We start from the raw sequence: 14,100 nt of genomic DNA, 5'->3' as shown, positions 1-14,100 counted from the left end.
CTCTCATCTCCCCTGTAAGAAGATCCAGTTTATATCTGAACAACTCGGTTCTTAGAATGTCCTCAAAGTGTGTAACGGTGTTCGCCATCTTGTCCATCATATCGCTTGAGTTCGGTGACTTGGATTTCTTCTTAATCGGAGAAGCCGATGGAGACAACTCCTGTTATTTACGACTGCATGCCATCAGGTAAAGCACCACCAACGAATAAAACTTAAAACAAAACGAAAAAAATCTGCAAAAAGAGGCCATGATATTACATGAGAAGGGCAGTGTGATACAAGAGACAATGAGAAGAGTGTACACAGTGTTTATCAATATTATACAAAAAAATGTTGTGATTGACCAAACACATTTAAGTATTATAAACATCTGTGTTTTAATATCAACCTTCAGAAATCTTAAATTATTCTGGCGATAATGTGTGTAAAAAAACAGGAGTACCCTGAGTCTTGAGGCTTGAATCTGGTGCTTTTAACTCAATGTAGCGAGAGTGGAGTGGGAAATAAACAGGCCGTGCTTGTCTCAGGAGGGATTACGTTCTCGTATCATTTGATAGTCTGGATCACAGGGGTGTAGAGGGAGATAAATGACCTCTTGGGTTTCAGCTTTTCAATTTCCTTCCTGTGCTGCTCTTCCTGCAACTGTTGACCACACATTTTCTGTCTGGATTGAAGCCGGGGGCAGTTAGGAAAGAGTCATTCTCCTCAGAACTGCAGCAGGGTTGCTGGATTTTACTTTTTATACTCCGTATATATATATTATATATATATATATATATTTTTTTTTTTTTCAGTATATAGCATAGTATATGCAGTATACAGTATCCACTGTAAGAAATAAATCTGTAGAATAACAGATGTACTGGCAGCTCATTTTCGGGACATTACCCATTTATTTTACTGACATTCATGTTAACTCTAGAACACAATTAAATGCAGTATAAAATTAAAAATAAAGGTAAAACACCTGTTAAAAAAAAATTATATGAAAATTACTTAATTACTTAAAATTAATATAGTATATTATGCCCTGTTTTACAGATGTCATAACTATCTAAAGAATTAGGGAAACGTGTGAAATTTTAAATTAATTATTTAATTATAGCAATTATTGATGGAAGCCACAGAATAAAACAAATAAATAATGTATTTTGTAACTATTTATCTAACTTTTTATTTATTTTGCATGTATATTTATTTATTTTTGCAACTCAGAGTTTATATTTCATTATTTTGGGCTTTTTTCTTCTTCTTGCAATTCTGAAAAGTACAAACTAGAAGATATAAAATCAGTCAGAACTCTGATTTTATATCATGCAATTCTGACCTTTTTCTCAGAATTGTGAGAAATTCAGAATCGTAAGAGAAATTATTATTTTAATTCTGCATCAGAAGTTGGTTTCCATTGTTATTTAAAGACACTCTTCTCTTCAGATTATTCTATTTTTATTTCATATGTGATTTCTTAATAAAATGTGATCATTTCAGATTAATTTAAACTTGAAAATGTTGCTATTTTCACAATTCAATGAAGTTAAAAGTGCAAGACACATGTTGCAGGTTTCCAGCTGTGGACGTAACTGCACAAACAACAGCAACGTTACTGTGATCAGTACTTTTCTATATCAGTGCCCGCAGGCAGCAAATGAAAGAGCCAAACTGTGTGTTTTGCATAGATAATATTAAAACAGCTCCTCTCGGCAGCATCTCTACCCACGGATATCACTGAATCCTGTCAATCATTCGCTTTCATGCCTTTGCAGATTTTTGTTTCCTGTTTTCGGATTACAGAAAAGTAGTGTTTATGTGCTTTGAAAACAGGCAAAATATAAAAATGTCCTATAAATAATTTAAATAAAAAGGGGCGCAACTTGTGTGAAGCGAATGTTTCTTGTGTTGAATTTAAGTCAATGGCATTAACGCAGGTTGTATTTGACGCTATTAATTAGAGAACTGAGTGGGACTGTTTTCTTACAGTACAAAAAATTTATTTAGTTACCACTTAATGTACACTTGAACCCATCTTTCATACACTAGTACACTCAAGTGTATACTACAAGTGGTAACTACACTCTTAAAAAAAGGTTCTTAAATGGTTATTTTGCATGGTGTATGTTTCCATGAAGAACCTTTAATATCCAAAGAACCTTTCCATTGCACAAAAGGTTCACTGTAAAAAGAATTCTGTAATATTTACGGTAAAAAACGGCAGCTGTTGTTTCCGGAATTCTACCGTAAAAATACGGTAAGAACATTTTAGGTTTTAACTTACATTTACAGTTAAATACCGTAATTTAATTAACTGATATAATGTTAATATACCAACCTATTGAAGTATTTTAAACTGTTTTGTACCTTTGAAATACACTGATAACCACCAAATGCAGGTGGTGATGAGAAAGTCACATGATGAGCCAAAGCCCATCACAAGCAGCTTTTAAACAATAACATGTATAGAAGGTGCACAGTCTCATTCACACAAGCACTAAACACCATCATGGTGATACTCATTAAACTGAAATATACAATGAACATTAATTTACATTTATGCATTTAGCAGACGCTTTTATCCAAAGCGACTTACACTGCATTCAAGTTACAGTTTTTACATTTTATCAGCTCTTGCTTTCCCTGGGAATCGAACCCATGATCTTGGCATTGCTAGCGCCATGCTCTACTATTTGAGCTACAGGAAAGCTGTATAACATTTTAATGCACAATTTAACAACATTAGATGTAACATACAACCCTAATAAACATAACTGATAAGAAAAAACAAATGCATAAAATTCAAACAAAATTTGAAATGCAAAGCAGGGAATTCTGGGAACGTCAGTTTATGTTTTTTCCCTGTAAATTTAACAGGAACTTACCGTTAACCATTTTACAGGTTTTTACTCTAGCATTTTCACAGTTGTTTACCGTTAAAATCACAGACATTTTTTCTGGTTCTTTTTAGAACAGAAAGGTTCCAGAGATAATTTAATGGTTCTTCACACTCATGTTGTAAATATTTTTGTTTCTGGAAAGTGAGATCAAGTGAGATAAATTGTCCTGTCTGGTCAAGAACTCATTCCAGACTCATTTTCTATTAGTTGCATTCAATTATAGTGTAATAAAAACTATTAATTTTGAGTTATATAAATAGTGTTGTGGTGTTTATTAATTTAAGTAGATCCTTTTATATCTATTATCTATTTTAATGCTGTTTTGCATGACTCAAAAAAATATTAGGCTAGTTAATTAAGTTTAGTATAAAAAAAATACTGCAGTCATGTTTTAAAATGAAATAAAAAGGCTGAGTGATACAAAATCTTAAAATTTGAAAGTGCCTACTATCCATTTTGCACCTATGAATTGTTCGTAGAACTACAAAATGAGTTTCAAATTCACGATTTAATAAAGATTTAATGTGATTTTAAGTTGTTTATGTAGTGTTCTAATTTTAAAGGTTTATTTATGCAAATGCTGCATGACTTTGGCGTGTTTTAAAACGCTGCATAGGAGGGAGTTGCCATGGAAATGGGCCAACAACACAAACTGACAACCGTAAATCTAAAAAAAAAAAACTAAAAAGGGGAATCGAATCGAATCATGAACTCAAAATCGTGAATCGAATTGAATAGTGAGTTGAGTGAATCGTTACATCCCTACCAGAGAGTGAATATCCACCAGGTCAGACTAATTACACCTACGCTAAACCCAGAGCTTCAGACTCATGCTCAGTTCATGAGGTGTTTTTAATTTATGAATTAAAGTTACCCTGTTTGTTTGGCCTTATGCAAATACATTATCCCTTAAATATCATGCATACATTTTCATTCATACTGCATATTCTTTGCAACTGAAATGAGGAAGACAATTTGTAATAATGACTCCCCAAAGCAGAAGCTTCCTGAAGGCAGCATGAGTGCAATCACATACGTCTACTTAATGAAAGCAGAGCTTTATTCAGCTGTCTACATAAAATACTGTCCGTTATGTATACATTTGTTCCAATAGAATTATTATATAAATATATTTTTAATTGCCCAAAATACCCCAATTAGTAGCATATACAGTACAGCCATATAAAAAATTATAAAAAGTTATGATTTTATTTTATTACTTTTATTAGTTATGATTTTTATAATATTTATTTATGATATGTAAAATGCAGCAACAACAACTATATCAAAGATTCTTACAACCTTTTGAATCTTATTCTACTAAAAACTTTTTTAAATTTTCTGTGTACAAAATGTTGTTCTCTTTTCATGAAAATTTGTGTTTTAATTTGCTGTCTATTTTATTAAAGAAATAAGATCTGAGAAGCTGTGCTGTATAAAGTTTATCCTAGTTATGGGTGTACAATAATGACAATTCAGCAATATTTTGCAGAGTGTGTTTTTGTGCTGGTACTTTGGCTGGTTTTGGTTTATTATGGATAAATAAATATGACACTAAAACTGCCAGTAGGTGTGGACATGTCCCCGTCTTTACATGTGATTCATTGAATCATTCATTCAAACAATTCATTCTAAACGGGTAAACAAATCAAGGGACTGTCTTTATAAAAAGATCATTGATTTATTCACTCAAATGATTTGTTCATAAAAAGATTAATTCAGGAATTAAACACTGCAGTGTTTCTCTGAAATGCACAAATGTTCTGCTCCCGCTTTGATTGGAGCTATTTTTGTTGGTATACAAAAACTCCAGAAAATATTGTGTCTAAAATGTCAGAATTAACTTGGCTTGGGTGAGCAGCAACCGGCAGGCTTGCCATACTCTTGGGCTTGGGCGAGCCGTGGACGATGGGGGGCTTGGGCGAGCCGCGGACAATGGGGGGCTAAAATAAACTATCCTCTTTTAATCCCATCCAGAAGGTACACTGTAAAAAATGATCGTGATTTTAACGGTAAAAAAATGTGAAAATGCTACGGTAAAAACCTGTTACATGGTTAACGGAAAGTTCCTGTAAAATTTACAGGGAAAAACCGTAAACTGACGTTCCCAGAATTCCCTGCGTTCCATTTCAAATTCTGTTTGAATTTGACGTTTTTTTCTTTGAAATAACTGTTTCTTCTTAGTTTTTTCTTATCAGTTATGTTTATTAGGGTTGTATGTTACATCTAATGTTGTTAAATGAATGTTTATAGCATATTTCAGTTTAATGAGTCTCACCATGATGGTGTTTAAAGCTTGTGTGAATGACACTGTGCACATTCTGTTAATTCTATTGTTTAAAAATCAGCTTGTGATGGGCTTTGGCTCATCATGTGACTTTCTCATCATTACCTGCATTTGGTGGTTATCAGTGTATTTCAAAGGAAAAAAACAGATTTCAGTACTTTAATAGGTTGGTATATTAAGATTATATCAGTTAAAGAAATTACGGTATTTAACTGTAAATTTAAGTTAAAACCGTAAAACCTAAAACATTGCTACCGTATTTTATACGGTAGAATTCTGGTAACCACAGCTGCCAGTTTTTTTCCGTAAATTGTACGAATTTTTTTTTTACAGTGTAGCGTTAATCATAGAATCGCTCCAGCTCACAAGATGTAACACGCTCAGGAACTTCTCCACGTACTGCTCCAACGACCGTTCCTCTTGTTGGAAGTTGAAGAGGAATTCCTCAGCCCAGTTCATCCTTATTGTTGGTCGGTACTGGTCCGGTCTTCTGTCACACTTCGTAGGAGCAGGGAAACGAGGAGGCGTAGGAACTCTTCAAACATATACTTTTATTCATACAAACACTTAGGGAACGCTGGAGACACGGAATGACAATAGCAGAATGACGAATGGACATTCACAGAATGACCATTGAGACCGGACACAGAGGCAGGGAAGCAGAGGACTTATAAACGCTGGGGAAAACTAGATAATTCATGAAACACGGCTGGAGACTAATAACTAGTGAGAACTAAACTAGAACAGGAAGCAGGAACTAGACCAAATATGGGCACGAGAGGAGGGGAAACACAAGACACAGGACTGACAATGGCTAAAGTAACAATTACGATATTATCACAAGATGATAAATATTGCACACCCTTAGTCGCGGTTACTTATGCATTGTTCTAAACCATTTAATGGCATAAATAGTGTGTTCACTCTGAAAATTTCACAAAGAAAAGGTACACTTCAAAAACCAGGATAATGCCCTTAATTAACTTAAACAAAATGAAGTGTGGAATACTGGAAACTTCATGCATTGCACTGTCACAGCTTTAATTACGCAGCCAAGGGGAGACTCTGTCAGACTCTGAAACTGAATGAAAAAATAACCTTCGTAAAATTCATACTCTAGATGGTGGATTACATTTACGTTTAGTCATTTAGCAGACGCTTTTATCCAAAGTGACTTACAAACAACTTTACTATATTTACTATATGAAATAACATATAACATATTTACTATATGAAATGGCCAATGTTAAAGGAGAGAGAAACAAATATAAACAATGGTATAACAACAAAAAGGGATAAACAGTACATAAAAAAATCACAGAGTACAAAAATGTCAGACTTGTACAACAAATACAAAACCCTACAGGTGCACCTTGTAAACACATTTATATATCTATAGGGATGTGAGATCAATTTGGAAATTCTTACTCATCCATGAAATTTGTTACTCACAAAAATCACAATGTGAATCAATTAAGTTTCCAAGAGTCAGTAAAGACCCAAAATCTCAGTTTCTTCCAAAATAAAATCAAATAGTTCCTTTCTTTAGTCTCTTTAACTTCAAATCAGTCTGTTTCCTTTTCCATAAGTCAATTAAGAAAAGGGAAAAAACAGTTCAGCAATAAATCCCCACCACGTGGATGGGCAGTAGAGCAAAAAAAAAAAGAAAGAAAAAAAGTAAAAATAGGTCCGTTAGACATTTCAGGAAGACGGATTTCCCAGTACTTTCAACTGAGAAAATGAAAAAAAAAGTAAAATAGGTAAGCTGAGCCACTTCGTATGGCAGCAAACTGTAGTTTTACGATGGGAAGTTTATTCAGTCAGTCGAGTGTCCAGATCTGTGGGGGCTCGCCATCAACAGTTTTCCAGAATTTTCAGTTCCACCGCAACAAAAAACCTGACCCTCGAGGCATCCTAGGATTGCATGGTGCATAGTGTAAATGCAGAGTGTATACTGTGGCATTTGGGACACAACTATAGTCACAACAGGGCTTCATGACATACCTTAGCCTCATAGATACTTTTGGTATTAATGCATATGAGCTGTAGATCCTTTCTCATGTTCTGGTTCCACCACACTGAAGGTCATCAGGAAGGTCATCGTATTATTGGAGGCCTCGCTCAGACTGGCAGTAAGGTGGAGCTCTGGTCCTCTGCCTGTAAATGCCTTCCCTTCCCAAACCCCGCTCTCACTGAGCTGGAGATCCACACTCTGATCTCCTTTAACACAAACTCTTCGGGCCCCTGGGACTTGTACACGAAATTTCACCCAGGACGAGCCCTCTAGCTGCCCCGCGCAAGGTTCAAGCAGCACACTGCCCTTCTTCCAGGTGTTGTACATGCGTGGAAATGGAGGCCACTTGTTCACTGAGGTGTTCTTCAGGATGTAATTACACAGCAGGGTGTATTCTTGTTTTAATGATGTTTTTCCATAGAGGCCAAGCTTGTAGACTCCAGACTCAGGTAGGTTGATGCTTATGGTGACTTTGCTCCCGTTGTGAGTGAAGAGGACATGGTTTGAAAGAGTGGTTTGACTTGCTGGTTGATCACCCTGTTCTTTAGTTAAATCGCAGAGGAGATCTATATCTCGACGGTTTTGGAAGGTGATGTCGCACTTTCCTTGCTGTGTGTAAACCAGAGCTTCTGTATGGCTGAACTCGAAGAGGCCAGCCTCCAGAGTCTCGATGCCGGGACCGCAGGAACTGCTGAGGCCACTGGGAAAAAGCTCATTCAGGCTGACGGAACCAGCTGTGCAGTGCAGAAGAAAGTTGCCTGCAATCTTGAAGCTGTCTGTTTCACTCGCCCAGTCCCTTACAAACACAGATAAACGGTAGTAACCATAGTAAGGACAGAGGACGCTACATGTGAGTTGGTCGGGCTCAGGCTGAATGGCCAAGCATTTCTTAGATAAAGTCTTATCCAGGTTCTTATGGCTCAGTTCACACAACATCTTAAGTGGTCTAGTAGTCTTTAAGACTAACCTAAAGGATCCAGACTCTAGCAAAATGATGTCATTCCCGTAATTGCAAGGCTCGAGTCCTAAACTTGTCGCGTCTGGTTGCAGGCCCCAGCACACGTGGGGATTCTCGGGCAGCTCTTCTGAAGTTTTGGCTGATGGACATTCCAGCTGGAAGGAACAGATCCAGTTCAGTGTTTTGGGTGTATTTCCAGCTCGAGCAAAAAGCTGGAGTTCATATGTGCCAGGCTTTGGGGGCATGAGGCGAAGCTTCATGCTGTGCTGCGTGCTAGTGAGAAAGCCCATGGAGTTGCTCAGTTCTTGTGTTTTTTTGCCACTGAGCTGGGAAATCTGATAGGTGAAATGGACGAGCTGAGGGAAACTCATCGATACCGTCGCCTCACCGTTCTCTGGAACATACAGATGGAAAAGATGTCCATTATTTAAAGCATTTCATCAATTGATGGATCAATGACATGAAAGTCATCTAGTAGTTAATTTAAGAAGATATTAAATATGTATCTTTTTTATAATGACCGTGCTTGTATTTCTGAAGTCAAATGTTTTTATTTGGGTGCATTTAGTATAGAATAATAGGGTCAACTCAGGCCCAACAACTTTAATTATTTAAATGGTTGATGGACAATTAATTGAAGAAGCATGGGCACACCGTCTGAGTGCATAAAGTTGTGTTTGATTTACACAACTTGTAAAGATCAAAGATCAAGCTCTAACAAAACAGAAGAAAAACTGTGACAAGTTCTACTTGCCGAGTTTCTGTCCTTTTGTCTATGTGCAACAAGTTCACAGAAGGGAACTCAGTATGGCAGAAACCAACATCTGTTTGTTTTCTTTATTTTGAAAAGCACAGTGTTTTGTTGTTATTATGACTGGACACAAATAAAAGTAGACCCTTTATAGTTTCATTATGATGTCTTACACTTATCTTTATTCGTGCTGTCATAAGGAACAAATTCAAGTGATCGTGCAGGCGCCTCATGTGCACGCACAACATATCAGTTATAGCATATTTACATCGCAGCACAACCAAAATTAGCCAACCAAATATATAAGAAGTTACACTACTCAATTAAAATAGTTCGAAGTACAATCCATTGCGTTCACCCACCAAACACTGCGCATGTGAAGGATGATTTACTTGCATTGGAGTGAAGTTCAAAGCATAATAAGTAACAGTTTAGCATTGAAATAAATCATGAATATGGACATTGAGTGGATTGCGTGTCAAATAAGAGAGGTAGGCAATGTGAGCCCAACGCCCGTTTCAGTTTCAGCAGCAGTGAATTCGTTTTGGGTTGATGTTTAACTATACTATTTTTCATTATTTTCCTGAATACTGTTAAATTTAAAGGATTTTTATATATTTATTTTTATGTTTTATATTTGTTATAGAGTGAGATGAACTAAAATAGCTTTTAGCTATGTTTGTCTGTATTTATAATACTAGTAAACATTTAGCTTTATTTTACATTAGGCTATTCATGAATGTATTAATAAAATGTGACTTGGCCTTTACACAGCTTACCTTTTTTTTCTCTCTCTCTCTCTCTCTCAAAAATGCAGTTATATAAAAGGTATTTTTAAACCATGCAGCAAACGTTTTAAAATACCTTTTGTATGTGCGCATGAGCGCGTCCGTTTCTGTTTTGTCACTGCGCATTATAAGTATTGGCGCCACCCCATGGGACTGAAATATGCCCATGGGACAGGTTATGCCAACCTGGCGCCAGGCCTGGGTCAACTGTCCTAAGATCATAGCAAAAAAGAATTGGAATGAATAAAAAGTGTAGTTTAAGAAAAAAAAGGGGAAATTATGTCATAGAGGAACCCTGCAGACCTCAGGCCAATTGTTCAAAAATCTTAATCTGGATTTTGAAATCTCATGTTTTGCTGTCCAGGATCAGCTATTCCATCTTATTTTTCTGCTGATTTTTCAAAGCAAAATGGGATTGGGTCACAATGATCCAGATACACCCTTTTTCAGATGACCCAGTCTGGATTACTAGTGCACTGCGGAGCCCCTAAAGGGACAAGGTTATGGGGGAAAAAATACGTCAATGCTTTTTGAATTCTCTCAAAAAATGTGTGCATTGTATTCTCACAATAAACTTTTCATTCACTCACAAATAACTACTTTTGACTGATTCGGCTCTGATGATTGTGCCAATATATTCTACAAACAGTGATTTTAAAAACACTTTGTTTAATATTTAATGTTAAGATTGGATTTTGTTATCTCATCCGATTTCAGAATCCATTTTTCGTTTGAACAACCCATTTTCAATATTTGATACAATTCAAGAGCCGAAATACAATCAGATTATTTTTGAACTACTGGCCCCTCATGACTGTGTCAAGGTCAATATCCAATTTTTTGACATTTTATGACAAGGCAAGGTTAATTCAGATTGTGAAATGTTTTGTGGTGTGGACCAAAAACTTGGTAAAAAAAACAAAATTGTATTTATGAATTATTTTTAATATAAATATTTATTTATTAATAATGAATTATTGTTCATTATTAAGCATTTCTTGAGATTTATATGAAACAATTATGATTCCAAAGAGATCATTTCTAAGAGAACAGCACATGTGGTTTAAAGTTGATTTACCTGTAACTATAAGGAAGTGTTTCGGGTGAATGAGGGTTAATTGTAGTTTGTAGAAGTCAGGACATTTGCGCACCCTCTTCGCAAACTCTTCAATCTTAATGGGGCTTTCCAAGAGCTGCCACTCCTCCTCTTCAGGATAGTGACCGTCGATGAAGTTCTCAGGGTCAGTCAGGAAGTAGAACTCTTCATATCTGAAGTTTTAGTCATTTTCATGGTCAGTTCATTTAGTGTTGTATATAACTGTTTGGCCGAAAAAATATGGTGCATGCTTTTTAGGTCAGTAATTTTTACTTAATTTTATGAATATTATGTTGTGCATGATAATATACAGTACAGTGATTTGTTCTGTAGTCCAGTCTTACCTCTTTATAAAGGCTTTTTTGTCTGTGTCCACACATCCAGCGCCCCAGCAGGCATCCAACAGGTACCATTGTCCATCAAGACATACTGCATTCCAGCTGTGGTCAGATTTAGCGTTCCGGAAACTATGACCATACTCGTAACCAACACCTTTACTATAGCCCGACAGCTGTCTGCATTCAATGCCAGCTTCCCTGAATAGATATATATGATTAGGCAACCACGTCATAGAGTTCAGTTCTGTAGTTCAGTGTGTGTATTAGACAGAGACCACTACGTTGGGCACTTAAGTCACAATTTTATTGAACAAAAATCTTCCACTTCCGCATTAAGAGCAATTAGCCATTATCCATTAAATTTGTTTAACCAGTTGTTAAATGTTAAGGTTACACTTTAATTATTTCTTATTTTACTCCTGTCCAATTTATCATGTTGTACTGTTCCTGTTTTCTCACAAACATCACATCTACCTGTATTATGTTTTTTACCTCCTTTTTTCTATATCATCCTAAATTATATGTCTCTTTTATTGATGTATTAGGCTATTCATATAGGACTGTTTCATTTCTCTCTATTGATTTCATCTGCATCTCTTTTTTAATATTTGATTTAAATAATTTAATTTCTCCTCTTTTAAACGTACTTCACTCTTAGTATAATTTTTCCTCACTGCTCTTTTTACAAACTGCCATTTTATTTCCTTTTCCAAATAATCATGCAACTAATTCTATTGTATATATTGCTAAAGTGTTTGATAATCTCTGGAATGTGTCTGCACTTATGGAGCTTTAGATTTAATTTGATGTAAGCAGTGCTTGGTAGTAACTGATGACATGTAATCAGATTCCAAAAATTAAGTACTTGTAATTGGATTGTTACATTTTAAAATATTCATAATCAGACTGCAATTACTTTTTTTTTTATTGATCACATGATTGTATTTAATTTGTTGCTTTTGTACTATATTTCTATCTTGCTATTCGGTTTGATATTTCGTTATTTATTGCAATAACTTTTATAAATAGTGTGGAATTACCAGACAATTTTGGATAAATTGCTTGGATTACCTGCACATCTGTAAACAGACGCTGGAGTATCCAGAGCACACAGCTCGTCCAGTCAAAATGACCTGCTCAGGAGAGAAAACCATCTCAGAGAACCCCAGAAAGCCCTGCACATCATACTCTGTAAGTAAAACACAGTATCTGTTACCAGTCATTTGTGTCACAATAGCAGATATCTGCCTAGTTTGTTCAGTTTTCTATTAACTTTTACAGCTTTGCCAATAACCATTCAGATCACATGAAGTTTGTGTGTGCGTTTAAGCATCACCTAATGGCAGTTCCAACACATCTTACTGTCTATTTCTGCACTGCAACAATGATTCATGGTTTTTATAAGGCGTATGGTTTTTATAAGAGAAGCCAAAATGTTCTAAGAATATATAAGACATCATGCACAGTAGACGTACCATTAGGGTTGCAAAGGGGTGAACATTTTCAGTAAATTTTCAGCATCTTTTCAGAAGTTTCTGAAAATTTCCAGCATTTTCTGAAAGTTAAAAAAAAAATCCTGATAAGCTTCCAAAGATTCTGGAAAATTTCCAGAAATTTGCTGGACATTTTCTGCTCCTTTGCAACCCTACTTGCAGTATGTCAGATGTTGAGTTCAATAAGTAAGGGCCAATATAATTAATTAAATCCTGCAATGGTGTTGCAGTATCATGGCTCAAGATTCACCAAGCTTTTATTGGTCAGAAGAAAAATTAAATCAAATCAGTGAATCTCAAATGAGAAACAAAGCCTTGATTGCTGATGTATAAGATACTTTATGTGCTTGAATATGTGTGTGTGAGAGAAAGACAGAAACTGACCAATGTAGTGGCAAAGCCAGATCCAGATGGCACGCAGTTTGTCTAAATCACTGCTTGCCCCTTCTGTGATTGTCTGGGTGATTGCTTGCACTGAAAAGATCTTCCTGATTCTGAGCTGCAAATTACAAATCCAAATAAACATGTATCAAGTTACTCGCTCCTCCAAAAACAAAGACAACCTCGTAAGACATCTGAGCTCTCTCACCTCTCTTCCAGCATTGATTGCATGTGTGTCAATCTTGTGGAAGACCTCAGGGTTCGGTATTAGGTCCTTTTTAAGTTTTCTTCTGGGCCCGTTTAATGTTAGTTTTTTTGAGGAAGTGGTTGATGATTTCCTTGAGTCTTTCTCTTGGGTCATTGTGTTCTTCCTCTTCAATCTATATGTACCATTTTCTTTGCTTTCTCTGCGTTTAGCCAATGACCTCTGTTCATCGTTATCCGTCATGATCATGTCCCCCTTTTCAGACACAGAGCTCTTGATTGGCTCTTTTGCATTGACTGATTGAGGTCTCGCTGTCATTTTACCTGTTTTCCCATCAGTGATTGATGACTCACTGGTCTTAAAATTCCACTCTTTAAGCACGACAGCATCTTCCTTTGGGATACCGTCAGCCTTTCCTTGTTTGGATTGAGTCGTCTTCGCAGTTTCCTTGCAGTCTTGTTTGCTTGGTTGCTCGTGCCTCGGCTTTGGCTGTGAGGTTAGAGTGTGAACAGAGGGCTCCCCTGATGCCTTGGAACTGCTGTTGGTCATTTTGTGGCTGTGACGGTCACTGCGTTTAGTGTAGAAGCAATTAAAGCACTTAATCTTTAAACACATCTTTAAACACATCTTGTCCTTTACTCTTTAGGCTTTAGACCTGAATGATGATACCACAAAGTGTGGAGCTTGTTGACCAGAGGTGTGCTTTTTTCTTTTCGGTGTAATTACCTGGTGGATGATAAATGGGGAAAAAATAAATATAAATAAATATATAAATACAAAATCAACTGCTGATTTCAATAAGCTGTTTAAATAAATCACCTGTTGAGTGTTTGCAACGAGTTTACATCTTTGCAACATTTATTTTTTTTTTTTTAAGTAAATGGTTAAATTAAAATAATCT

General features: G+C 36.0%; 1 protein-coding gene across 1 annotated transcript; it reads right to left on the bottom strand.

The window, feature by feature from the left end:
* Positions 1-7,204: 7,204 nt before the first annotated feature.
* Positions 7,205-13,748, bottom strand: LOC306883632 (kyphoscoliosis peptidase-like; the record flags this gene model as incomplete). The annotated part of the gene is made up of 6 exons (XM_079438990.1): positions 7,205-8,541; positions 10,765-10,955; positions 11,127-11,318; positions 12,192-12,309; positions 12,998-13,112; positions 13,203-13,748. 6 exons carry the CDS (start codon positions 13,746-13,748, stop codon positions 7,205-7,207), a joined length of 2,499 nt encoding a protein of 832 aa, XP_079295116.1.
* Between the last annotated feature and the right edge of the window lie 352 nt (positions 13,749-14,100).

This window comes from Barbus barbus (genome assembly GCF_936440315.1).
Source record: "Barbus barbus genome assembly, chromosome: 17".
Classification (NCBI taxonomy): Eukaryota; Metazoa; Chordata; class Actinopteri; order Cypriniformes; family Cyprinidae; genus Barbus; species Barbus barbus.
The sequence above is the reverse complement of the archived record's forward strand: the minus strand, read 5'-3'. Positions and strand labels throughout refer to the sequence as shown.